This window comes from Asterias amurensis, chromosome 18 (assembly GCF_032118995.1).
Source record: "Asterias amurensis chromosome 18, ASM3211899v1".
NCBI classification, from domain to species: domain Eukaryota; kingdom Metazoa; phylum Echinodermata; class Asteroidea; order Forcipulatida; family Asteriidae; genus Asterias; species Asterias amurensis.
Window position 1 is genome coordinate 8,340,031 of NC_092665.1, and position 21,428 is coordinate 8,361,458.

The 21,428-nt window shown below is 44.4% G+C and overlaps 1 protein-coding gene across 1 annotated transcript in view; it reads left to right on the forward strand.

Annotated features, from left to right (window-relative positions):
• Positions 1-21,428, forward strand: part of LOC139950595 (uncharacterized) — a 55,803-nt gene that overhangs the window by 27,408 nt on the left and 6,967 nt on the right. The window contains exons 9-11 of the mRNA XM_071949350.1: positions 286-386; positions 7,550-7,744; positions 21,202-21,302. Of these exons, the coding sequence (XP_071805451.1) occupies positions 286-386; positions 7,550-7,744; positions 21,202-21,302 (397 nt within the window). The remainder of the gene's footprint in view (positions 1-285; positions 387-7,549; positions 7,745-21,201; positions 21,303-21,428) is intronic.

The window sequence follows — 21,428 nt, forward strand, 5'->3', positions numbered from 1 at the left end:
ATGTGTTTCAATTCTCAAAATAGAATTGAAAGGATGTTTATCAGACTCAAAGGCAACATTAAAACATCACTTGTCTTTTTTTTAAAGATATTACTCAGTGTGCTTCATTATTCAATTGAAAAACACAAGATCGCTAGACTTGTTCTCATTCATGGGTTTGCAGGCCCAACACTCCAACTCTGGTCGAGGGCCTTGGTCCAGTGTAAAATTTGAGCCGTGCCCAATTCAAGTGAATTTTGAAAATGTATTAATCTGCAGTGTATATATATATACATGTTCCTTTAGATGCAACCTACAGACATGAAAGCACAACATAAAACAGATGAAGATCATCCAGATAAGCTTCGTATTGAGAAAGGTGATGTCATTTCAGTAATGGATGGAAGGTATGTAATACAAAACCCACAAGCAACTGTCCTTCCTTTATATTTCACATTTAATGTACAGGGGCAGTTGTCTTACATTATGGTTATTATTTGTGTTTACCCATATACCAAGGTGTGTTAGATAGTGTATACACTTTACTTCCCCAACAGACGTATTACTTGGGTGTGATTCAAACACAGGACCTTTGCCATTCTAGAGCAGCAGCCGATTTCACGAAACACGCCATAAACGTTGCGCAGTTGGACTTACGCATAATGTTTGTGAAATCGGCTGCTGATAGCATGGCCAGACTAGGCTTGCCTGATAGCTAGGCTTGCCTGTGTATATTAGCATCAGGTACAGTACTGCAGCGGTTTTAGTACATGTACTGTAGTTGCATTCAGGATAAAGAAGATTATTTGGGTTTTTACCCAAATACTATTTTTTTTTTAAACATCAGTAGGGTTACATTTAAGTGCTTAAACGCACTCATGTACTCGGTATTTCCCAAATATTTTTCAGAGGCTCATTTTTTTTTTTGAAGATTTTGAACCCAAGACTTTGCCATTCTGGAGCGGGGTCAAATTTCATAGCGCTGTTTAGCAGCCGATTTTGTGCTTACTGTGTGATTTTCATTTCAAAGCACTGCTTACCATAAGCACATAAAAAGGCATGCTAACCTTCCGGTGCTTACCTTCCGGTGCTTACTGCACGAAAATAAATGACGTCACAATGCAAATCCGTGGTAAGTGCGCAATATGGCGGCCTAATTTTTCTGCTAACCTGTGAAATACACTTGCACCTTAGCAAATTTTTCTGCTACAGTAAGCACATTAAGCACAAAAATGTGCTTACCGTTACGCAGCGCTATGAAATTGGGCCCTGATGTCTTGCCACTAGACTACCAAGCTTGCGTTAGTATATATACTAATAATAATAATAATAATAATAATAATAATAATAATGTAACTGATGACTATGAATGGCATATTTCATCTGAATATGAGCAAGCTTTATCTTCCAAGGGCAGAGTGCGGTAGGGGGTTGCTGAGTGTGGCAGACAGTGTCAACATCGATCGCAGGAGTTTGCATTGTCATATTAGGAAAACTGAGGAGAACTTGTTGAAAGTAGCGCAGAAATACTTGAAAGCGGGCGAGGTTGAGCCAAAGGAGTACAAGAGGGAAAGGAAAGAAGAAACACACCAAGATTGGCAGAACAAACCGCTTCATGGTAGGTTCTTAAGATGTATTAAAGAAGTGGCCTGCAACAAGTCCTGGAATTGGCTGAAAAGCGGAGAGTTGAAGAAGGAAACCGGGGGCTTGATTACTGCGGTGCAAGACCAGTCTCTGAGGACAAATGTAATGAAGGCGAGGATAGAGAAAGCGAACGTCTCTCCCTTGTGCAGGATGTGTAACAAGGCGGAGGAGACTGTCTTTCATATTTTCAGCGAGTGCAGTAAGATGGACCAGACGGAGTACAAAGGTCGACATGACAAGTTGGCCAAGGTAATTCATTGGGATCTGTGCAAGAAATGGGGTGTCCAAATGACTGCAAAATGGTACGACCATGTTCCGGAGAAAGTTACAGAGATCGACCAGGTCAAGATCCTCTGGGATTTTAACATTCAGACTGATCATGTTATAGAACATAGACATCCGGATGTCGTAGTCTTAGATAAGGCAAAGAAGATGTGTCATCTCATTGACAAGCTGTGCCGGGAGCTTTAAGGGTAGCTTCGAAGGAGATGGACAAGATCAAAAAGTACCAAGACCTGGCCAGGGAACTTCGTAATATTTGGCAGGTGAAAGTGAAAGTAGTGCCTGTCGTGGTTGGGGCTCTGTACCATTCCGAAAGCACTGGGGAAACATCTTGATGAAATAGGGACAAATGTGAGAATAGATCTGTTGCAAAAGGCGGCGCTATTGGGAACAGCGAGGATCCTAAGAAAGACTTGAGGCGTTACCGGCACAAATGAAAATATGATCTTTCTTTCGCATGCTGTGATAAGATGAAATAATAATAATAATAATGAAAATTTATAAAGCGCACAAATCCATAAAAGTGCTCATGGCGCTAAAATACAAACAATAACATTAAAATAATATACAAGAGAAATCTAGAACATGTAGCATGCGTAGTATAGAATACAATACAAATGCAATATTTAAGAAAACATCATAAAAGGTAACCAAAAAAGAATTACAATAATTAAACCGTTGAATCAAAGGCCTGTTTGAAAAGATGTGTTTTGAGTTGTTTTTTAAAAAGGGTCAAAGAAACGGATGACTAGTGCAGTAAGCTTGGGCGATATCTCGATATAATCAAAAATCGCGATACCATTTCTTAAACGATTGCCATATCGTCTTGATTTTTTTGTTAATCAAATTATCGGCAAATCGTGGTTTAAATGAAGTATCACGATGTCTTCCCTAATTGAGACGTCTTGCAACCACAACGGGCGGTTAAACAAAATATAAAGTCCCAGAACCAACCGCAAGATTCCCCAATTGAAAAAAAATATCATCAAAGACTTTAGCGCCCAGGCAGTCTCCCACAGACACTTCAGAAGTAAACAATGTGTCAATTACCTCCCCTGTGTGGGAGCCTTGTGCGTCGCCTCGCCGCCGAACTGCAGACCACAATGGGATCATATTACACAAACCACAACCCATCCACAACCATTTTATGAATGAGAGGTCACCCCATGTGCATTATGGATGCTTATTGGTTAGCTGAAATGAAATGGGCAGGATATACACGCATGTAAGAACAGTCATGCGCAGTAGACACTTTAAAAGACACTTTATGTGTGTGTAACTCATAGAGGTACATGTATAACACCATGGGAAGTACATGTACACCTCACAGATCCATACCTCGATTTGTTTAGATTTTATAAGTATTAAAATTGGGCATAGTAAAATGTCTGAGTTGTAGACTTCAAATCGCGATTTAATCGAATATCGCGATACTTGTTTGATTCTATATCATGAGATAATAAAAGCAATATCGCCCAAGCTTATAGTGCAGGCAAATTGTTCTATAGACATGGGGCAGCATGTGAGAAAGATCGGTCTCCCCATGACTGATTGAATATATGCTCAATAAGGAGGCTAGAATTGTAAGACTGGAGTTTGCCAGGAGGATTGTATGAGCTAAGAAGATCATCAATATATGCAGGGGCATTGTTGGTGAGCGATTTATACAGGAAAAACAGAAAATTATACTTAATCCTACTGCTTGCCGGTAAACCATTGTAATTCTTTTAAAATCGGCGTTATATGGCAGGACTTTTTAGTTAAGGTACAATGTAATTACACAAGTTGTTGCCGTGAACCGAGTATTAACAATTCTGTCTTGTGATTATTTAGCTTAAGGAAGTTGTCCTGCATCCAAACACGAATTTCAGAAACACATGTTTCAATACGACTAATGCTCTCATCAGCAGACTTTTGGGATGGTTTAAAAGAGAAATATAACTGAGTGTCATCAACATATACATGATAATTTAGATTGTGTTTCATGATGATGCTATGAACTGGGTAGGTGTAAACCGTTAACCACAGTGGTCCAAGAACCAACCCCTGAGGGACTGAAAAATCATGAACAACTGGATCCGATGTGGAGTTGCCAATGCAAACATGTTGTGGTCTGTTTTGCAAATAGGATTGGCACCATTTAAGGGCATTACCTTGTAAACCAATAATATCACAAAGTCTCTTGAGCAAAATAGTGTGATCCACAGTGTCAAAAGCCGCACTCAAATCAAGCAGAATCAGGGCAGTCACATGGCCGTTATCCATAGCACATAGAATGTCATTTTGCACTCGCAAGAGTGCCGATTCAGTGCTATGCTTGCACCTGTATGCTGATTGAAATTTATCAGGAAGGCCAGAGTCAGAGATAACAGTATTCAATCTGGAACAATGTGCTCAATGTGTCAAATTAGACACCGGTCAGTAGTTAGACAAAGTCTCAACATCTAAACCTGGCTTCTTGATAAGGGAACGAATGTAAGCTGTCTTAAGACTGTCTGGGGAAACTACCTTGCTCAAAAGACTTGTTCACAATTGTAGAAATAAGAGGTGCTACAGCATCAATACACTTTTTTAAAAGATCAGTAGGTATGGGGTCCAGTTCACATGATTTAGAAGGAGAACTTCTTATTAACTTCTTGATCTCATACAGAGTAGCAGATGCAAAGTGGGAAATATTTGATACTTGAGCACACACAAGTAGTAGAGCTACATGTAGGGAAAATACTACGAATATTAAGAATTTAAATTGTTGCTGAAATAGCGAGAAAAATTATCCGCCAGAACCGCATTTGATACACTACTGGGCAAGACAGGCGTTTTCTTGGCTTGATGTACATGTAGTAACCCATTTACAACTTTAAATAACTTTTCCTGATCGCCTAAACAATCCGTAATTTGAGAGGAGTAATATTCAATTTTAGCTACATTCATTATTTTGTTAAAACCTTTCTGCTTTGATTACAATATATAACTGTCTATCAATTTCTAGCCTTGTGTGCCTCCATTTTCTTTTATGAACCCTGCGCAGTTTTCTAGCAGTCTGTATAGCAACATTAAACCAAGGACTATGAGGTCTTAAACGAACTGATCTAGTCCGAGCTGGTGCATGCTGATTCAAAAGACTACTAAGGATCCTCATAATTCTGCACACAAGAGTCGAGATTGGTAGAAACTATATCAAAGTCAGAGAGTAACACAACCAGATCATTGCGGAAAACACGTGTTGTAATAGTAACTTTAGAGGGGGTTGTGGTTTCTGAAGTGATAATTGAGAGATAATAGCAAAGTGATCAGATAACCCAGGATGAAAATAAATACCAGAAACAAGTGTAGCATTTTCACGAGTTATGAGTAGGTCAAGCAGGCCCATGAATATGCGTTGACCCTGAGATATGCTGATTATGACCATATGATTGTAGTATAGTCTTAAACTGGATGGCAATGGCATCATTTAAATTATCCATGTATATTAAAATCCCCAACTAAAACAATTTCAGATGGAAGAAATAAATAATCATTAACCATGCCCTCAAAATCTTGAAGAAAAAGACCAAAAGTCACATTCGGCACATTCGGAGGACGGTAGACATTTACCAGACAGATTGTTTTTGAATTGGAGGTGATTTCAACATGAATAGCTTCAAAAGATGGGTAAACGGTCATTTCAGTTTTTAAAGTTACATCAAGAGCCGATCGAAACAGGATTGCAACCCCACCACCAGCCCTGTTAACTCTTGGTGCATGGAGACATAAGGCTGCTGTATACATAAATTGTACATGTATTGGTAAAAACACAAAAATACATTTTATCCCCAATGCAAATTAACATCTATTGAAATCTTTGTAGTACCTGTTGCTAAAATGTAGGATTGGAACTGCCTCAAGCTACATGTACCGCGCAAGGTTGGGTTTCTAGTTGTAAGACATGTAGGCTGCATAAGACGATGACCAACTTTCATATCACACACAGAAGTAATGTCACAATACTTGTTTGTCACAGTAAAAAAAGACACCAGGCTGTTATTGGCTGTTGATAAATATAATCTTCACATCTCTAACTCATCACATGCTTGTTCATGAGACAAGCAAAAATATCTGCACTGGGTGGGCAGGCCTAAGGAAAGTGTGATTCCTTTTTTGTAAGAGCGTGTTTTGGTATGTTCAAATGAGTAAGGAACCAACCAATGAGTTGAGAACACCATTTTTGTCATAATGTTGTTGCAGGGGCATTGTACGCATTCAGGTTTTGCACAGGCCAGTACAGAAATCAGAGTCTGCGATTGTTTTGAGATTTTTTGAATAATTTTGAAATTTAAGTAAATTTGTTAAAATCGGAGAACTTTGCCATTTAAATTTTAGTCAAAATTGCTGAATGGCACAGAGCACAATGAAGGCCTGAAATTCAATTCATAAGCCACGACTACGGTCTGAAAACAAAAATAAGATGTGCTGTGCTTTGAGATATAGGATGTATCTGTCCTTGCATTTGAACTAAAATAAGATGCGCCTGTGCTTTGAGATATAGGATGTATCTGTCCTTGCAATTGAATGAATGTAAAATAAGATGCGCCTGTGCTTTGAGATATAGGATGATCTGTCCTTGCAATTGAATGAATGTAAAATAAGATGCGCCTGTGCTTTGAGATATAGGATGTATCTGTCCTTGCAATTGAATGAATGTTAGGGTCCTCAGACTCATACTACTCATGAGTTTAAATGTTTGAGAAATAAAATTAAACTAGAGATCTGGTTTTTACAGGAACTAAAGATCAAATGTGGCCACACATTGTACAAGCTTAGCTATTTAGAATTGTCCAAAGTTTGAAATTGATGTAATGATAAGCCTATTAATGTACCATTAGTTATACATGAAAATTTGTACAATAATTGAATGTGTTAAAATCACGTTATTAATATATTTGTAGGTAAATCTGATATGAATTTTTATATACAAAATTTCAGCTTCCGGTTTCGACCGGAAGATAAAGGTCACACTCTATGTAAGATTTCTAAGATTTGTTTAATACCTCATGAACTTTCATATGGTGCAAAGACCTTGTAATGGTTCTTGAGATACACGCGTATGATTTTTTTTAAACTAAAACTTCAATTGACGTCATCATTCAAAATAATTATGTTGTCATGTGCACACTGTGGTCATGGTATATAGTAAGTTTCAAGTTCGACCTTGTGTAAGTCTTTATTTGTGCCATAGCTGCAATGTTTGACCTTTAATGTCATGTACATGTATACAATATCATATTTCTAGAATGCTCATGAGCCAAGCAAAATATCATACATTAGAAGTTTGTTCATATTTTAATTCACTTAGGCGCCACAGCCCCAAATAACATAATTCTTACCATAACTTCTGGTTTAGACCAGCAGTAAAGGTAAAAAGACCTTTCATATTCATTTAAGAAAGGTCTTAAGATTCGCAACTATGCATTTACATGTACTTGCAGACAAGTACGCTGAAAAGAATAAGCAAAACTAAAAAATAAGCCTGAACACCTTAAAAGAAACTATAATAAAATCAAAAGGCTGTTGCCCAAACATCTAGAATAACTGCCACAGGAAAATCCTTGTTTTAGGTTTACATCGTATGTACCTTTTATTGACTTGATTGAATTTATTTTTACAGACCAGACAATTTATGGTGGCGTGGCCAAAACAAAAGGACCAAACAAATTGGATTCTTCCAACGTAAGCTGATGACATCCCTTTCAGGATCTCTAGACAGTGATGATATTAGTCTTCCATTAAAGGACAGTTTCATCCATACAGGCCATGGTGGAATTGATGGTGATTCCTGGGGACATCCACATATGATTGATGAGTAAGTAGCTTCTTCTTCCTAAAACCTGTATTTACTATTATGTTTGCATTTTGTGAAGTATTGCTTGTAGTTGGAGTACACCCGACCGGTGGTGCGTGACATGGTACATGCACATGGACGAAGACCAACATTTAGGAAATACGCTCATTCCTTCGACAGTGGCATGATGGATCAAAGTAAATTGATAGAAAGTGACTATGACACGGATGATGTTGTAGCCGACTTGCTCGGTCTACAAAAAACCCAAAAAGTGAAAATAGAAGAAGTGACCTACCATACAGGCCTGTTTAAGATATTTCTGACATAACTTTGATTAACAAAATAATTTTAGCTAACTTAGTGATCAACAGTTTCAATTAAATTCCTGTAATTTTATAATGATATTGAACGAGTATCTTTGCAAACCTAATTTCACTTACCATGTTTGTGTATGATAAATAAAACATTTTGAATTAGTTTAAAGCCATTATACACTTTCGGTAAACAGTATTGTCCAAGTCCCACACTTCGTGTATCACAACTTATATATAAAATAACAATCCTGTGGAAATTTAGGCTCAATCGGACATCGGAGTCGGGAGAAAATAACGGGAAAACCCACTCCTGTTTTCGCGCGTTTCGCCGTGTCATGACATGTGTTTATAACAAATCCGTAATTCTCGTTAACGAGAATTTATATTGGTCTACTTCACTCTACTTACCGGTAGAGTCGAATTACTAATTTGCATATTCCCTATGCCGTGAGGCAGAATGCTAAGACTTTTACACACAATAGCGCCCTCCACCGTCCTACCCATAACGCCCCGCGACATGCCCGTCACGGAGTCGTCCTCTTTTCTCTTAGCCGCGAGTGGGTGAGGTTGTGTTTTAAATCTGTTTCACAGTTCAACCGTTATAACTAAACCTTTCCTCGCTAAGAGTGCTTAAAAAGACTTGATAATTGTAGAGTTGTAGTTGTTGTTGTTGTAGTGAGTTGTGAAATAAACTATAGTTTGATTTCGTTGATAAATAATGAGTAGTGTTAAGAAACTGGGGAGGGCTTCGGCTGTCGCTACTGGGGTTACGTCCGTTTCCCCGGGACAGTCGGAGCTCTCGGGGGGCTGCACCGGCGACACTCCGTCGCCCGGCTTGCAGTCCTCCAGCCGGCCCACGCAGCCTCTGTCGGCTACGTCGGCCGGATTACCCACCGATCAAAGAGGGGTTGCTTCCCGCTCCCCCTCTTCGGTCAGTGTGCGTGGGTCGAACCAGTCGAATGTCAAACGCCCCGGCAAGGCCAAGAAAAACGGTGCCGGGGCAGCGACCAAGAGAGGCAGGGCAAAAGGTGGCTCCGTTCCGAAGCGCACCGCCCACTCTCCCAGCACCGCCTCGGGGTCTCTGCAGCCGGAGGGCATCCCCCCTCCGCACGGCTCAGAATACCCGGCCCGCACCGACACCGTGGATTCCCCACGACGGTTGGTGACGGCCTTTTGCGAGGTTTTAAGACCCACAAGGCACCTGCCCACGCCATAGGCTGTGGGGCGCTGGCCATGGGGAGAAGGATTATGGGTGCGGAGTCGGGTACCTGGGACTCCCCCGGGATACCCCACTCACAGGGCCCGCCCTCGTCTTCGGGTTTCACCCGTTGTTCGGGCATCCCTGTCACTCAAGTTTGCTCAGAGAGAGCCTCGGATTCGTCCCGTGAGCGGGTACCGAATAAGCGGCAGAGGACCAGAAAAGACCGTCATCTTCGGTCGTCTGACGACTCCTCTCCTGACGGCCATAGGAAGCATCATCGGGGTAGCGAGCCGCTCTCCCGAGACGAATTCCTCACGGCTTTCCAAACCTTAGCGGCCTCAATATCCGGCCGGCGCGAGGTTCAGGAATTTTCCCAATTTTCGGGACCGTACACCCAGCCCGACCAATCCGGTCATGGCTGGGTGCGCCAGGATCGAGGCGGCGTGCCGTGCACGGTCAGCCGGCCACCGGCCTCCCCTCCCAGCCACCGTCCCACGGTCACCACACAGGAGGTTGCATGGGGTGTGATGGAACAGGGTGATGTGCGGTCACGCACGGGTGCACGTCCACAGTCCCAGACGGGGATTAGCATACACCCCTCCGGATCCTTTGTATCCGATCGGGATGCAGAACACCATGATTTGTTAGACACAGCCCTGCCTTTGGGTCAACAATCAGTGAGTGTATCCGACCCCCCCGGGTCCGGCGACTCGTCCCCGGAAGAGGACGAGTTGACCACGGCAGTTCAACGGCTTTCGATTGCCGAAACTGAATTGCGCCTTGTCCAAAGGGACATGGCCCGGGTGTTAGGTCTCCCCGCCGAAGAAGCGGGGGACGCCCCCGAGGAACGACGGTCTTTTAAGAGAAGGACTGGCCCCGCTCCGAGGAGTGGGAATGTTTTCCCGGCGATGCCGCTAGACCGGGTATGCGCTGACCGCATCGAAGGCATCATGTCGGCATCCTCTTGGACGGCCTACCCCAAGCGGGCGGATTTATATTACCGATTTCCCCCCGGGGATTTCGATAAATATTTCTCGACCCCAGTCCTGCCGGACTCGGCGGCAGACAAGCTGACCGCAGACAGGGGGGCAACCTCCTCTAAACTTCCCTTCGCCGACAAGGCGCGGGGGAAGTTGGAAGAAGCAGCCAGGAAGATAGACTCAGCTTCACGCTTTGGCATGCGAACATCGTCTTTTTTGCTCCTTCTGTCCGAGTACCTCACGCTTGCCGGCGACGAGGACTCGGCAATCCCAGCGGACATGATGGTGGCGGCCCTCCACTGCCTGGATAATGGCCTGCGCACGGTCCTAGATCAGTTTACGAGGGTTTCCACCCTAGCAACATCTGCACGTAGGGCAAATGTCCTAGACGCTCTGTTCCTCCCGTCCGTCGGGGCTCGCAAACGACTTGATGCGCTCCCCCTAACGGGACGAGACCTGTTTGCAGGGAAATTCCAGGAGTCCATGGAGGCCGAAGCCAGTCGCCTCAAGGCCACGGATAAAATCAACTTAAGGAAGCCGCGGACCTCTGTACCGGCGGCAAGGAAAGGCAAACAAGCCTCCTTTGTGATTCCACGTAGGCGCCCACAGAGACCCGCCCGTGGCGGTTTTCGTGGGAACCAAGGACCACCGAACGCACGCACGCCGGCCCAAGGCCAACAGCGGGCCCAGCCGGGCCGTGGTTTTCGTGCGTCCGCCCCCCGGTATCCCGGGGCGTGGCGGAAGTGACCTCCCGGTCTCCAGGCGACCTCCCGCCGACGGACCCGTGGGAGGCCGCCTTCAGGAATTTTTGGGGTCCTGGGCTCAGATCACGTCCGACAGATGGGTCCTCGAGACGATCGAGTACGGCTACGCACTCGAGTTCACGAGGACCCCCCCGTTGGACATGCTGGTTCGGCCAACGCCCACCCCGTCCGACCCTCTCAAGCGCCGTGCCCTCGAAGGGGAGATCAGTTCCCTTCTCCTCAAGCGGGCAATACGCGTTGTCCCCGACCAGGGGACACGGACGGGGTTCATGTCCACTTTCTTCTTAGTTCCCAAGAAGGAGGCGGACGCTTGGCGGCCGATCCTGAATTTAAAGCCCCTAAACCGATTTATCCGCCCAAAGCGCTTCCGCATGGAAACGCTGCGGGCAATCCTCGAATCAATCGAAACGCCCGCATGGGGGGCGAGCTTGGACCTTCGGGACGCTTACCTCCATGTCCCCATCAGGGCCGAACACCGCAAATTCCTGCGCTTCCTCTACAACGGAACGCTATACGAATTTGGGGTGCTCCCCTTTGGGCTGTCGACCTCCCCTCGGGTTTTCACCCGAGTGGTACGGGCGATCGGGGCAGCACTTCGGAGACGAGGACTGCTGATTTTTCAATACCTCGACGATTGGCTGATTGTGGGCCGATCACGGGAGGCAACGGACGCGGCGCTTACACTTACTTGGCGCCTCACGTCCAGCCTGGGGTTCCTCATCAACTCCGAGAAATCGCACCCGATCCCCTCCCAGGTGCCCACCTTTCTCGGTGCGGCTCTCGACCTTCAGAGGGGGCTAGCCCGCCCTTCGGCGGAACGGGTACGGAACTTACAGCAGTGCGTGGCCCTTTTCCTGGGGGCTACGGTGGCGCCAGCGGTAGCCTGGCTCAAGTTACTCGGTCTTATGGCCAGCATGGTAGACCTAGTAGATTTCTGCAGGCTGAGGATGAGACCTATCCAGCTCCATCTCCTCTCCTACTTTCGGCCCAGCCGTCATTCGGTCAACCTCCCGGTGCCTACCACGCCGTGGCTGACCCCCCACCTTCAATGGTGGGTGGAGGACGCCAACCTTACACGTGGTCGGGTGTTCCGCCCGCCCCGACCATCAGCGACCGTCGTCACCGACGCGTCTCTGTAAGGCTGGGGGGCGAACCTCGACCCCCGCCAGATAGCGGGGGTGTGGGGCCCGGAACACCACTCGACCCACATCAATGTCCTGGAAATGCTGGCGGTCCGGAATGCCCTCCAGCATTTCCGGGCACAGCTAGTGGGGCAGGCCGTCCTGGTGCGCTCCGACAACGCTACAGTGGTAGCGTATATCAATCACCAGGGGGGCACCCGGTCGGCCCAGCTGTGTGCACTAGCGTGGGACCTGATCCACTGGTGCATACAGCAGGGGATCGCCCTGTCGGCGGTGTACATCTCGGGGAAGGAGAATGTCACGGCCGACGCTCTTTCCCGGGGCTGGATCGTCCCGACAGAATGGTCCCTCCGCCCCTGTGTGGCCCAGTCGCTCTTCCTGCTTATCGACCGACCTCATGTGGATCTGTTCGCCTCTCGGACGAACAATCAACTGCCGATCTACTGCGCCAGGGGCCCGACCCCGGGGCATGGCGGATCGACGCTCTGACTATGCGATGGGAGGGGCTGTTGGCATACGCCTACCCGCCCATCTCCCTCATTTCACGGGTGCTGACAAAGATCGAGCAGGATCACTGCAAAGTTCTCCTGATCGCCCCTTTTTGGCCCCGACAGCCCTGGTTCCCACGGCTGGTCAGGCTCCTGGTACACAGGCCGGTAGTTCTCCCACAGCGCCCGGACCTCATATACCAGCCCGGGTCCAGAGTAGTGCATCCGACTCCGAGGGACCTGCACCTGACGTGCTGGGTGCTGTCACAAGATCCCTCAGAGCAGCGGGCCTTTCGAGACGGGCTGCGGAAGTTGCCGCCCAGTCCCGAAGGGCCTCAACCCGAAGAGTTTATGACTGCCGACTACGCCATTTCTTTAAATGGTGTAGGCGGCGAGCTATTCATCCCGCCGATACTTCTGTAGAGGAAGTCGGGGATTTCCTCCTATATCTTTTTGATAGCGGGCTGGCAACGGCCACGGTGAAAAATTACCGTTCGGCCATTGCTGCAGTCCACGGAGGATTCACCGACGGCTCGACAGTCTCAGATAACCAGGCGATTGGACAGCTGACTAAGGGGATGTTTGTCACCCGTCCCCCGGTGCGCAAACTGGTCCCATCCTGGGACCTCTTTAGCGTGCTGTCAGCACTAGCAAAACCCCCTTTCGAGCCACTGAGTGGGGCCACGCTACTACATCTAACGGTCAAAGTGGCCTTTTTGTTAGCGGTCGCTACGTCTCGCCGACGTAGCGAGCTGCACTCCCTTACGGTGGCGGCGGGGCACATCCGGTGGGAACCCGGAGGTGTCCGCCTGGTCCCTGCGGCGGGGTTTTTAGCCAAAAATCAATCCAGTGCTTTCGAACCCCCGGATATTTTTGTTCCCGACCTTAAAACCTTTTCGGCGGTCGCGGGGGACAAGCTTTGGTGCCCGGTACGGGCCCTAAAGTGGTACATCGATCGCACAAAGTCAATCCGAACCGGCCACGAACAGCTGTTCGTGTCCACGGTTCCACCATTCCGACCAGCGTCCCGCGATACAATCGCGCGTTGGATAGTCACAGCCATCCGCTCGGTGCCGGGCGGATGGCCAGCGTCCGATGGTCCAGTTCATGCCCACGAAGTACGGGGAGTGTCGGCCTCATGGGCTTTCTTTAAAGGGGTCTCCATGAGTGATATTACAAGGGCGGCCTCCTGGAAGAGCCCGTCCACGTTCTCTGACTGCTACCTGAAGGACGTTCTACAGGTGGATGGGAGAGCGGGTAGAGCGGTTTTACAGGCGGCCAGCCGAGCTGCAAAGCCAGGACAAGCTCCACCTCGGCAGTCACGTGTTTAGGTGAGTTTTTTCCACGGTAATACAGTGCTAACAATACTTATAATGTTTTGTTCACCCGTGGGACGATACCCCCTGTACGTTTTGGGCATGGACCACTATCGGGCCTAGCGGCCGCGAAGCGTTCTCTGAATTTTGAGCGCGCCGGGGTCCTATGCCCCCCCCCCCCCCACTTAAGACATGCAGTAGCACCGCGTATACCCACCGCCTTTCCTCGGTGCGAGTCTATGCAAATTAGTAATTCGACTCTACCGGTAAGTAGAGTGAAGTAGACTCCCCCCCCCACAGTAGTGTGGATGGGGTCTACGAACGAATACTTACTGGTAGAGTATCCCTCCCTCCTTCCCCACATACTCGGTCCTTGGGTGCTTACATTTAGTAGGGCTCATCGAAAAGAGGACGACTCCGTGACGGGCATGTCGCGGGGCGTTATGGGTAGGACGGTGGAGGGCGCTATTGTGTGTAAAAGTCTTAGCATTCTGCCTCGCGGCATAGGGAATATGCAAATTAGTAATTCGACTCTACCGGTAAGTATTCGTTCGTAGACCCCATCCACACTACTGTGGGGGGGGATTTTACCGTTTTCTCAAAAAGTAAAGCATTTCATGGACTAATATTTCAAGAGAAGTCTTTCACCATTACCTTCTGTAAACCCTGTAAATTATTTGTAAATCTGTGAACTTTTTTTTTTTTTTCTGTACCGAAAGGGTCCAATGGCTTTAAACAAGTACTGGTTAAAACTAGTTTACTAACATTTTTTTTTAACATCTCAACTAAATAATTTTAATGTAGCTGTTCATTTGTGGAAAATCTTTACGATCATTCTGTTATACATGCGTGCTCTAACCTGTGTTCAAAACAAATGGTCTATGGCATTATTGACAATTTGTTACTTTATTCCTTAACTCAGTTATGATAGTTTCACCCGTTTGCACATAGGGTGAATAGTTAGGTGTTCGGCCACCAGCCGAACAACTATTGTTATTGTTCTGTTTTTTTTTTTTTGGTTTTTTTTTCTGCGTGTTCTTCTCCTCGAACGTTCTCGCGCGATTTTCGCAAAAACTAAAGCTTGTATGAACCTGAAACTTACCATATATGTTGATCTTAATGAGTAGACGAAACAGCAACATTTTTGGAATGATGACGTCATTGATGACGTCATTACGTTCAAAAAAACGCTAAAAATTGGAGAGTTCATATCTTGAGAACTACAAATGCCACACACAAGATATTTGGTGCATATAAAAGGTCTTGTAATTAACTACAAAAGTCGTGCACAACGTGACCTCATGTGACTTTTACTTCCGGTTGAAACCGGAAGTTCAAAATTTCAAAAGTTCATATCTCAAGAACTATATATCATATTCGCAAAATTTGAATATCAGTTTGAAGATCAGTTATCCTGCTCAAACTTTTGCACAAACATAATGCCAGTTGAATTTTGCCTTCTGGTCGTAAAAGCGCGCGTTTGTGTTGACCTCCATTCATTACGCGTAGAAACCAGATAGTATCGCCATTCATGTATGTGAATGCTACTATTGTATTGTGGGTGTGTGGGTGTGTGTGCGTGTAGTTCATGTAGGCCTACATTGTATCCATGCTCTACGACAAAACAGCACTGCGTGGCTGTGGGCATTACGGGTTGTGTATACACATGCAGACTCCGTTGAAGGCGCGCGTAATTCAAATTCCACTACGCTGGGATTCGCCTCATCTTTCTTCGTGCGATTTTGAACAAAATGTTAAACTACTATGAACTTGAAACTTATCATAAACATGAACCTTCATGAGTAGATGAACCCGCAACTTTTTGTTGAATGATGACGTCATTACGTTAAATAAACGGTAAATAATTGAAAAATTCATATCTTGAGAACCACAAACGCTACGTACAAGATTCTTTCACTACATGAAACCTCTTGTAATGTTCTACAAATGTTGTACACAACGTGACCTCATTTGACCATTCACCCGAACACCCTGAGTTTGTACACAAACTCTCAATTTCTAGTTGTACATGTACCTATTGCGCCAGTCTTGCAAAATAATGGAGCGATTTCACAATAGCATGACATCACAGGTGTGGGTTAATACTGACTAATCATTGACAACTTGAGTTGTGCCCCCAGAACTAAAACTTGCAAGAGTCAAGCCCTTGATTAATAAATCATCTCTTGATGTCGAACACCTCAATAATTACAGACCGATATCAAATGTGAAGTTCTTGTTCAAAACCATAGAACGGGTTGCATCTTCACAGTTGAATGCCTACCTACAGTAATGCGGTCTGTATGTATAGAGACAATCAGCCTATCATAGATTTCATTCAACTGAGACAGCGCTGGTTCGCGTCCACAACGAGCTTCTTCAGGCCGTCGATCGTCATCAGGAAGCCATTTTAATGCTTCTTGATTTTCTCTTCGCCATTCGACATGATAAACCAAGACATCCTACTTAAACGCCTGCATTGCCGCTACAGAATATCAAACACCACACTTTATTGGTTTGCAGCTTACATTGTACATTCAAGGCTGGCTGACATCAGCGACATCGTTAACTGTCACGGAATACATCGCATAAGTTAAGCAGATGATACTCAGCTGTTTATGCTTTTTTATCCATCTACGCGTTCAGAAGTCACATTACATGTACTTGAAAGATGTGTCTGCGACATCAAAGCATCTGAGTTCTCGAATTGTGAAAGTTCCCTCCCAACCTCATATCATCAGTGGAGAATCACCTGTTGCTACAACTAATTCTGTAAGAGATCTAGGTGTCATCACTGACAGCACTTTGGCCATGAAAGGGCGTTGCAATCCGTCACAAAATCATTGTTGGGCTTTCATTAGATCAGTAAGATTTGTAAATATCTTGACAAGAAGACTTCAGTACGACTTATACATGGTTTTGTTCTGTCTCGATTGGTCTATTGTAATAGTTTACTCTTTTGTCTTCAGAGAATTCAAAACTCGGCCGCCAGACTTGTTGCACAAGCTAAATATTGTGATCACATACAGCCTGTGCTCTACAGTCTGCGCTGGTTGCCTGTTGCACATAGAACTAATTTTAAACTCCTACTAAAAACATATAAAGTTCTCCATGAGTTTGCTCCTGTTTATCTCAATGAGATGATAACCCATGTAGCAACCTAATCACAATCTCCAGTCTTCGTTGACGTATGGATGAGTGAGCAATGGACATCTTTCCAAATCTTTCCCTGAATTTTACCTAAATTAATAAAGTTTTGCCATAATACACGTGTACATCAGTACGCACACATACCATCATCTGGTCATATTTTCAACATGTTAGACTCGACTGAATCACCGAATTTGTTGTAGACAACCTAGAAAAGAGCTAGTAAATGACACCAAAATCTGCAGCCCTCAGACTTAACACAGTCAGATTAAGATGTCGTCAAGTGTAACTGTGCTTGCGTGAGCCATATCACCACGAAATACACAATAAACAACAAGCTGGACAAGATATATTAGCATCGCTTGACCCGATGAACTCAAGAATTACCGGCCTTGAAGTACAACTCCATGAAGTCATTGCCAAAGTGAAGACAAGACATACAGATAGAAAGGGCCCACCGTATACCTGAAACACCTGTCAACCGTTAGTTCATCTACGCCCTGGTGATCATGGGTATATTCTCAAGAATGCATCACAAACTCTCTGATACAACCCATATAAGAAATCCAAGATCTTCATCACTAATGATGTTACCGAATGAGTCCAATATGCTAGGAAACGTATGCAGGAGGATGAGCTGCAGCATATTCGTAGTGATGAATGGGTGCACATTGCTTACATTTAAGCTTGGGCGGTTCCTTCGGTTACCCGGTTCTACCCGGTTCCAAATTGAAAACCGGACCTGCGGTTCCACTCTTCTGTGGAACCGGGTACCCGCTTTTGTCGGTTCCGATTTTAAAAGACCGAGTCCCAATTATAAAAGACTCTGTGGAGCCGATCCTGGGACGAACCGGCTCTAGAAATTGAGGCTTGACGTTGAAAGCGGTGACCGCAGATACAGTGTGCAAAGGCTTCAAGCCGACATGAGTATCAACTATCACATGTGGCTGCATTATTATACAACACACAGTGCACAGCCCCCTCTAATGCAGGCATCTACAACCACCACCTGTATCTCATGCATGCTGAGATATGCTGAGATATACAGAGTCCAAAGTCCAAACAGACAGCACGTTGTGATTGGCTGCCGATTTATCCATATTCATAAAAGCTTGTGCCATGCACAAAACACACAGTAATGTATGCATGTACAGGCATGTACACTTGTATGTACAGAGACGGCACACTGCATGCACTACGGACGTACTGCACTACAGACATACTGCACTACGGACGTACTGCACTACGGACGTACTGCACTACGGACGTACTGCCGGTTAAAAATAGATCGGCTCCAATTGTGTGTGTGTGAGCTCGGGACAATGTCTGATTAACTTGGTTATTTCAGTTAAAATAGATCGGCTACAATTGTGTGTGTGTGAGCTCGGGACAAAATCTGATTAACTTGGTTATTTTCAGTTAAAATGGATCGGCTACAATTGTGTGTGTGTGTGTGCTCGGGACGGGCGGCTTATGTTTTATATAGAGTGGAACCGGGTATACTCGGAACCAAGCTTTTTTTTGGAACCGGAACCGAGCCCCAAATTTCTGGAACCGCCCAAGCTTACTTACATTCCATTCTCCATTCCACCAGTAATCAAATACAAGCTTCATTCCGGCGCATTCAATAAAAATAATAATAATAATAAACCATTCTATTATAGCGCATAACACATAGTAATAAAACATGTCGCTAAGCACTCCTTTGAAAAACACAATGGAATACAAAGACAAGATGCCAAGATATACCAATCAGGGGGCTGATACCATTCAAGTAACTCAATTACCAACCTTAACCACCAGCTTATCTACATTGGTTACCTTGTTTACCATGAATTTCAAGTTTTGTGTCTGTTCTATGTTGTTTCTGTGTTTGGCTATGTATGATGGAGTTTTTCATGTAAATTCAGCTAGATTATAAATTTACTTATTTAGATACTTGATAAAATCAGTAACATATGACACAACCAACAAATAACAAAGCTCGTATGAATCCCAGTAAAGACCTAGATTTAAACTTTGAAGCACCTGTTGTAAGCTGAGATTATTATGATCAATGCAATTTTTTGTGTGACTTCGATACTATTAGGCCTACTGGTTTGAAATAATTGCATATTAATGCACGTTATTTACCACAAAAATCTGCATAGTATTGTTAACTACATTAACACTCTAAAAGCCTGTTTTCTGTCATTAGCATCAGAAACATAGCTTAAGGATATCTATTCAAATTGATAATTTTTTCCATTGAAGGCTCTTGTAGACAAAGTAAACAAGGTGGAGGTGTAGCACTTTATACATGTACTAAGCAACAAGTTGTATTTAAGATTTGTAATGATTTACATGTATGTAGGATTGGAGGCATTGCATGGTGAGGTATCAATGTATATTTGGTTTGCGGTAACACCATGTGTGTATCTACTTGCCAGGTAGAGTTTGTTCTTAGAGAACTGTCTTTATTCTACTACCGGGGAGTAGATTTATCGGATGTTTAGGGGTCAAAAAAACAACGTTTAAAATATGTAAAAATCATATGGCGCGAATGGTTTCGGGGAATTCCCAACAGCGCTCTCTCTTGTCCAACAAAAGAGGGCGCTGTTGATTATCATATCTGTGTACAGCATCTCATGCAGGGTGAGCTAAATTTTTTATGGGTTTCCATAAATTGCAAAATAAAACCTGATGCCAATCTCCACAAACATATATATTGCATTTGTGAAGAAAGAAGAGTTGTTAAAAAATGTGATACAAGTTTAACTATAAAGTAAATTGTGGAAAAAGTCATCTTTTTGGTTCAAGTTTTTTTAACTACGTCATCACGTAACGTTCAACCGAACACCCTGTTTTTGTAATTAACAAAAGTTCTATGTCAAGTCTGACTGGAAACTTGATCGAGTATTGCTTTTTACGTATAGATTCATATGAAAAGATAAAGAGTTTATTACTGGTTCCAGGTGAATGAGCTAAAACGATGAAAGCCTTTAATAGTCATAACACCTCATTGCAATGATGTTCTGACTAGCCTTGCTCAAGGCTGTCGCATTATAGTCACTCCGAAAACGACGCCATTGTAAACCCACCCGTATACACTGTGCGTAGTGTGTAATCACACTGCAAACCCACCCTTATACACACTGTCACATCGCTGAACACCTGTCGAGAGACTACTGTGCACAAGTCATCCGCACTCGTACCACTAACCACATGCGGAGGCCACTAGGCCCACAGCCTTGTCGGGTCTGTAACTTCCAGGTTTAATGTGTTTAATTAAAAAGAAATCCCAATATTGGAAAACAATTGGGGGGCTCTCGGATATGCTCATGAATATGTATATCTTTTGTCAGATCTATCAGACAACACAGGATGTGAAGCAAATGAATTATTTATTTTAACGCCCAATCAAGCACTTCCCTTATCACGACCTTTGGACCCTATCATGCTAGCTGAGTGTCCGTGGTAGTGGTGTGATGTAAACATGACTTCCGCCACTGATGGGGTCTCATCTTTCGCTGGCCTTTTAGTAATTAGTTCACTGTGGGAACTCTTCTTTCACGCTCATTATACGGGGGGTGTCGTGTTGTGTGTTGTGGTTCATTTTACGCACAGTGTATATGGGTGAGTTTTTACAGCCGGTGTTTTTTCGGAGTGATTCGACTGCCTTGAGCAAGGCTATATTCTTACTGAAAACTTGATTGAAAATTGCTTCTTACATGTAGATTCATATGAACAGATAAAACCCAGAGTTTATTACTGGTCACAATTGAATGAGCTGAAACATTGAAAGCCCTAAATGTCCACTACTTCATACTTATCAATGTTCCTACCCCTTTGACATGTTTGACCATTAGTTGATCAGATGATTTGTTTTCATGTCAGTCATTGGTTCTATCTGGATGGCAGCATTGCTGTTCTAGTTTATATTATTTACATACATGTACATGACATAGTTGTTCAGTGTATTAAGATTATGTTGCATTTTATAGTTCCCCTTGGAGATATTTTTATGATGTTATTTGAAGGCCACAAAGAATCAGCTGTTCTAGATGGGTTGACATCAAGCCAGTATCTTTCATATAGCTCAGAATGTAACTTATGAGATGGGAATTACATTCCTCCATTACAGGGTCTATCGTATTCCCATGAAACCACTTGATGATCAATTTGGCGAAAGTGAGGACATCAGCGAGTCAAGACCAGTACTTCTTCTATCAGACAGATCAAAGAGTAAGTCAGACCCTTTTCCTGGTTGTTGTATGTTGTAATGTGAGTAGTTGTTTAAATAAAGGTTGTTTGAATGGTTGATTTAGTTGATTGTGTGAAACCATTTTATCTGAAATATGCTTTTTAAAC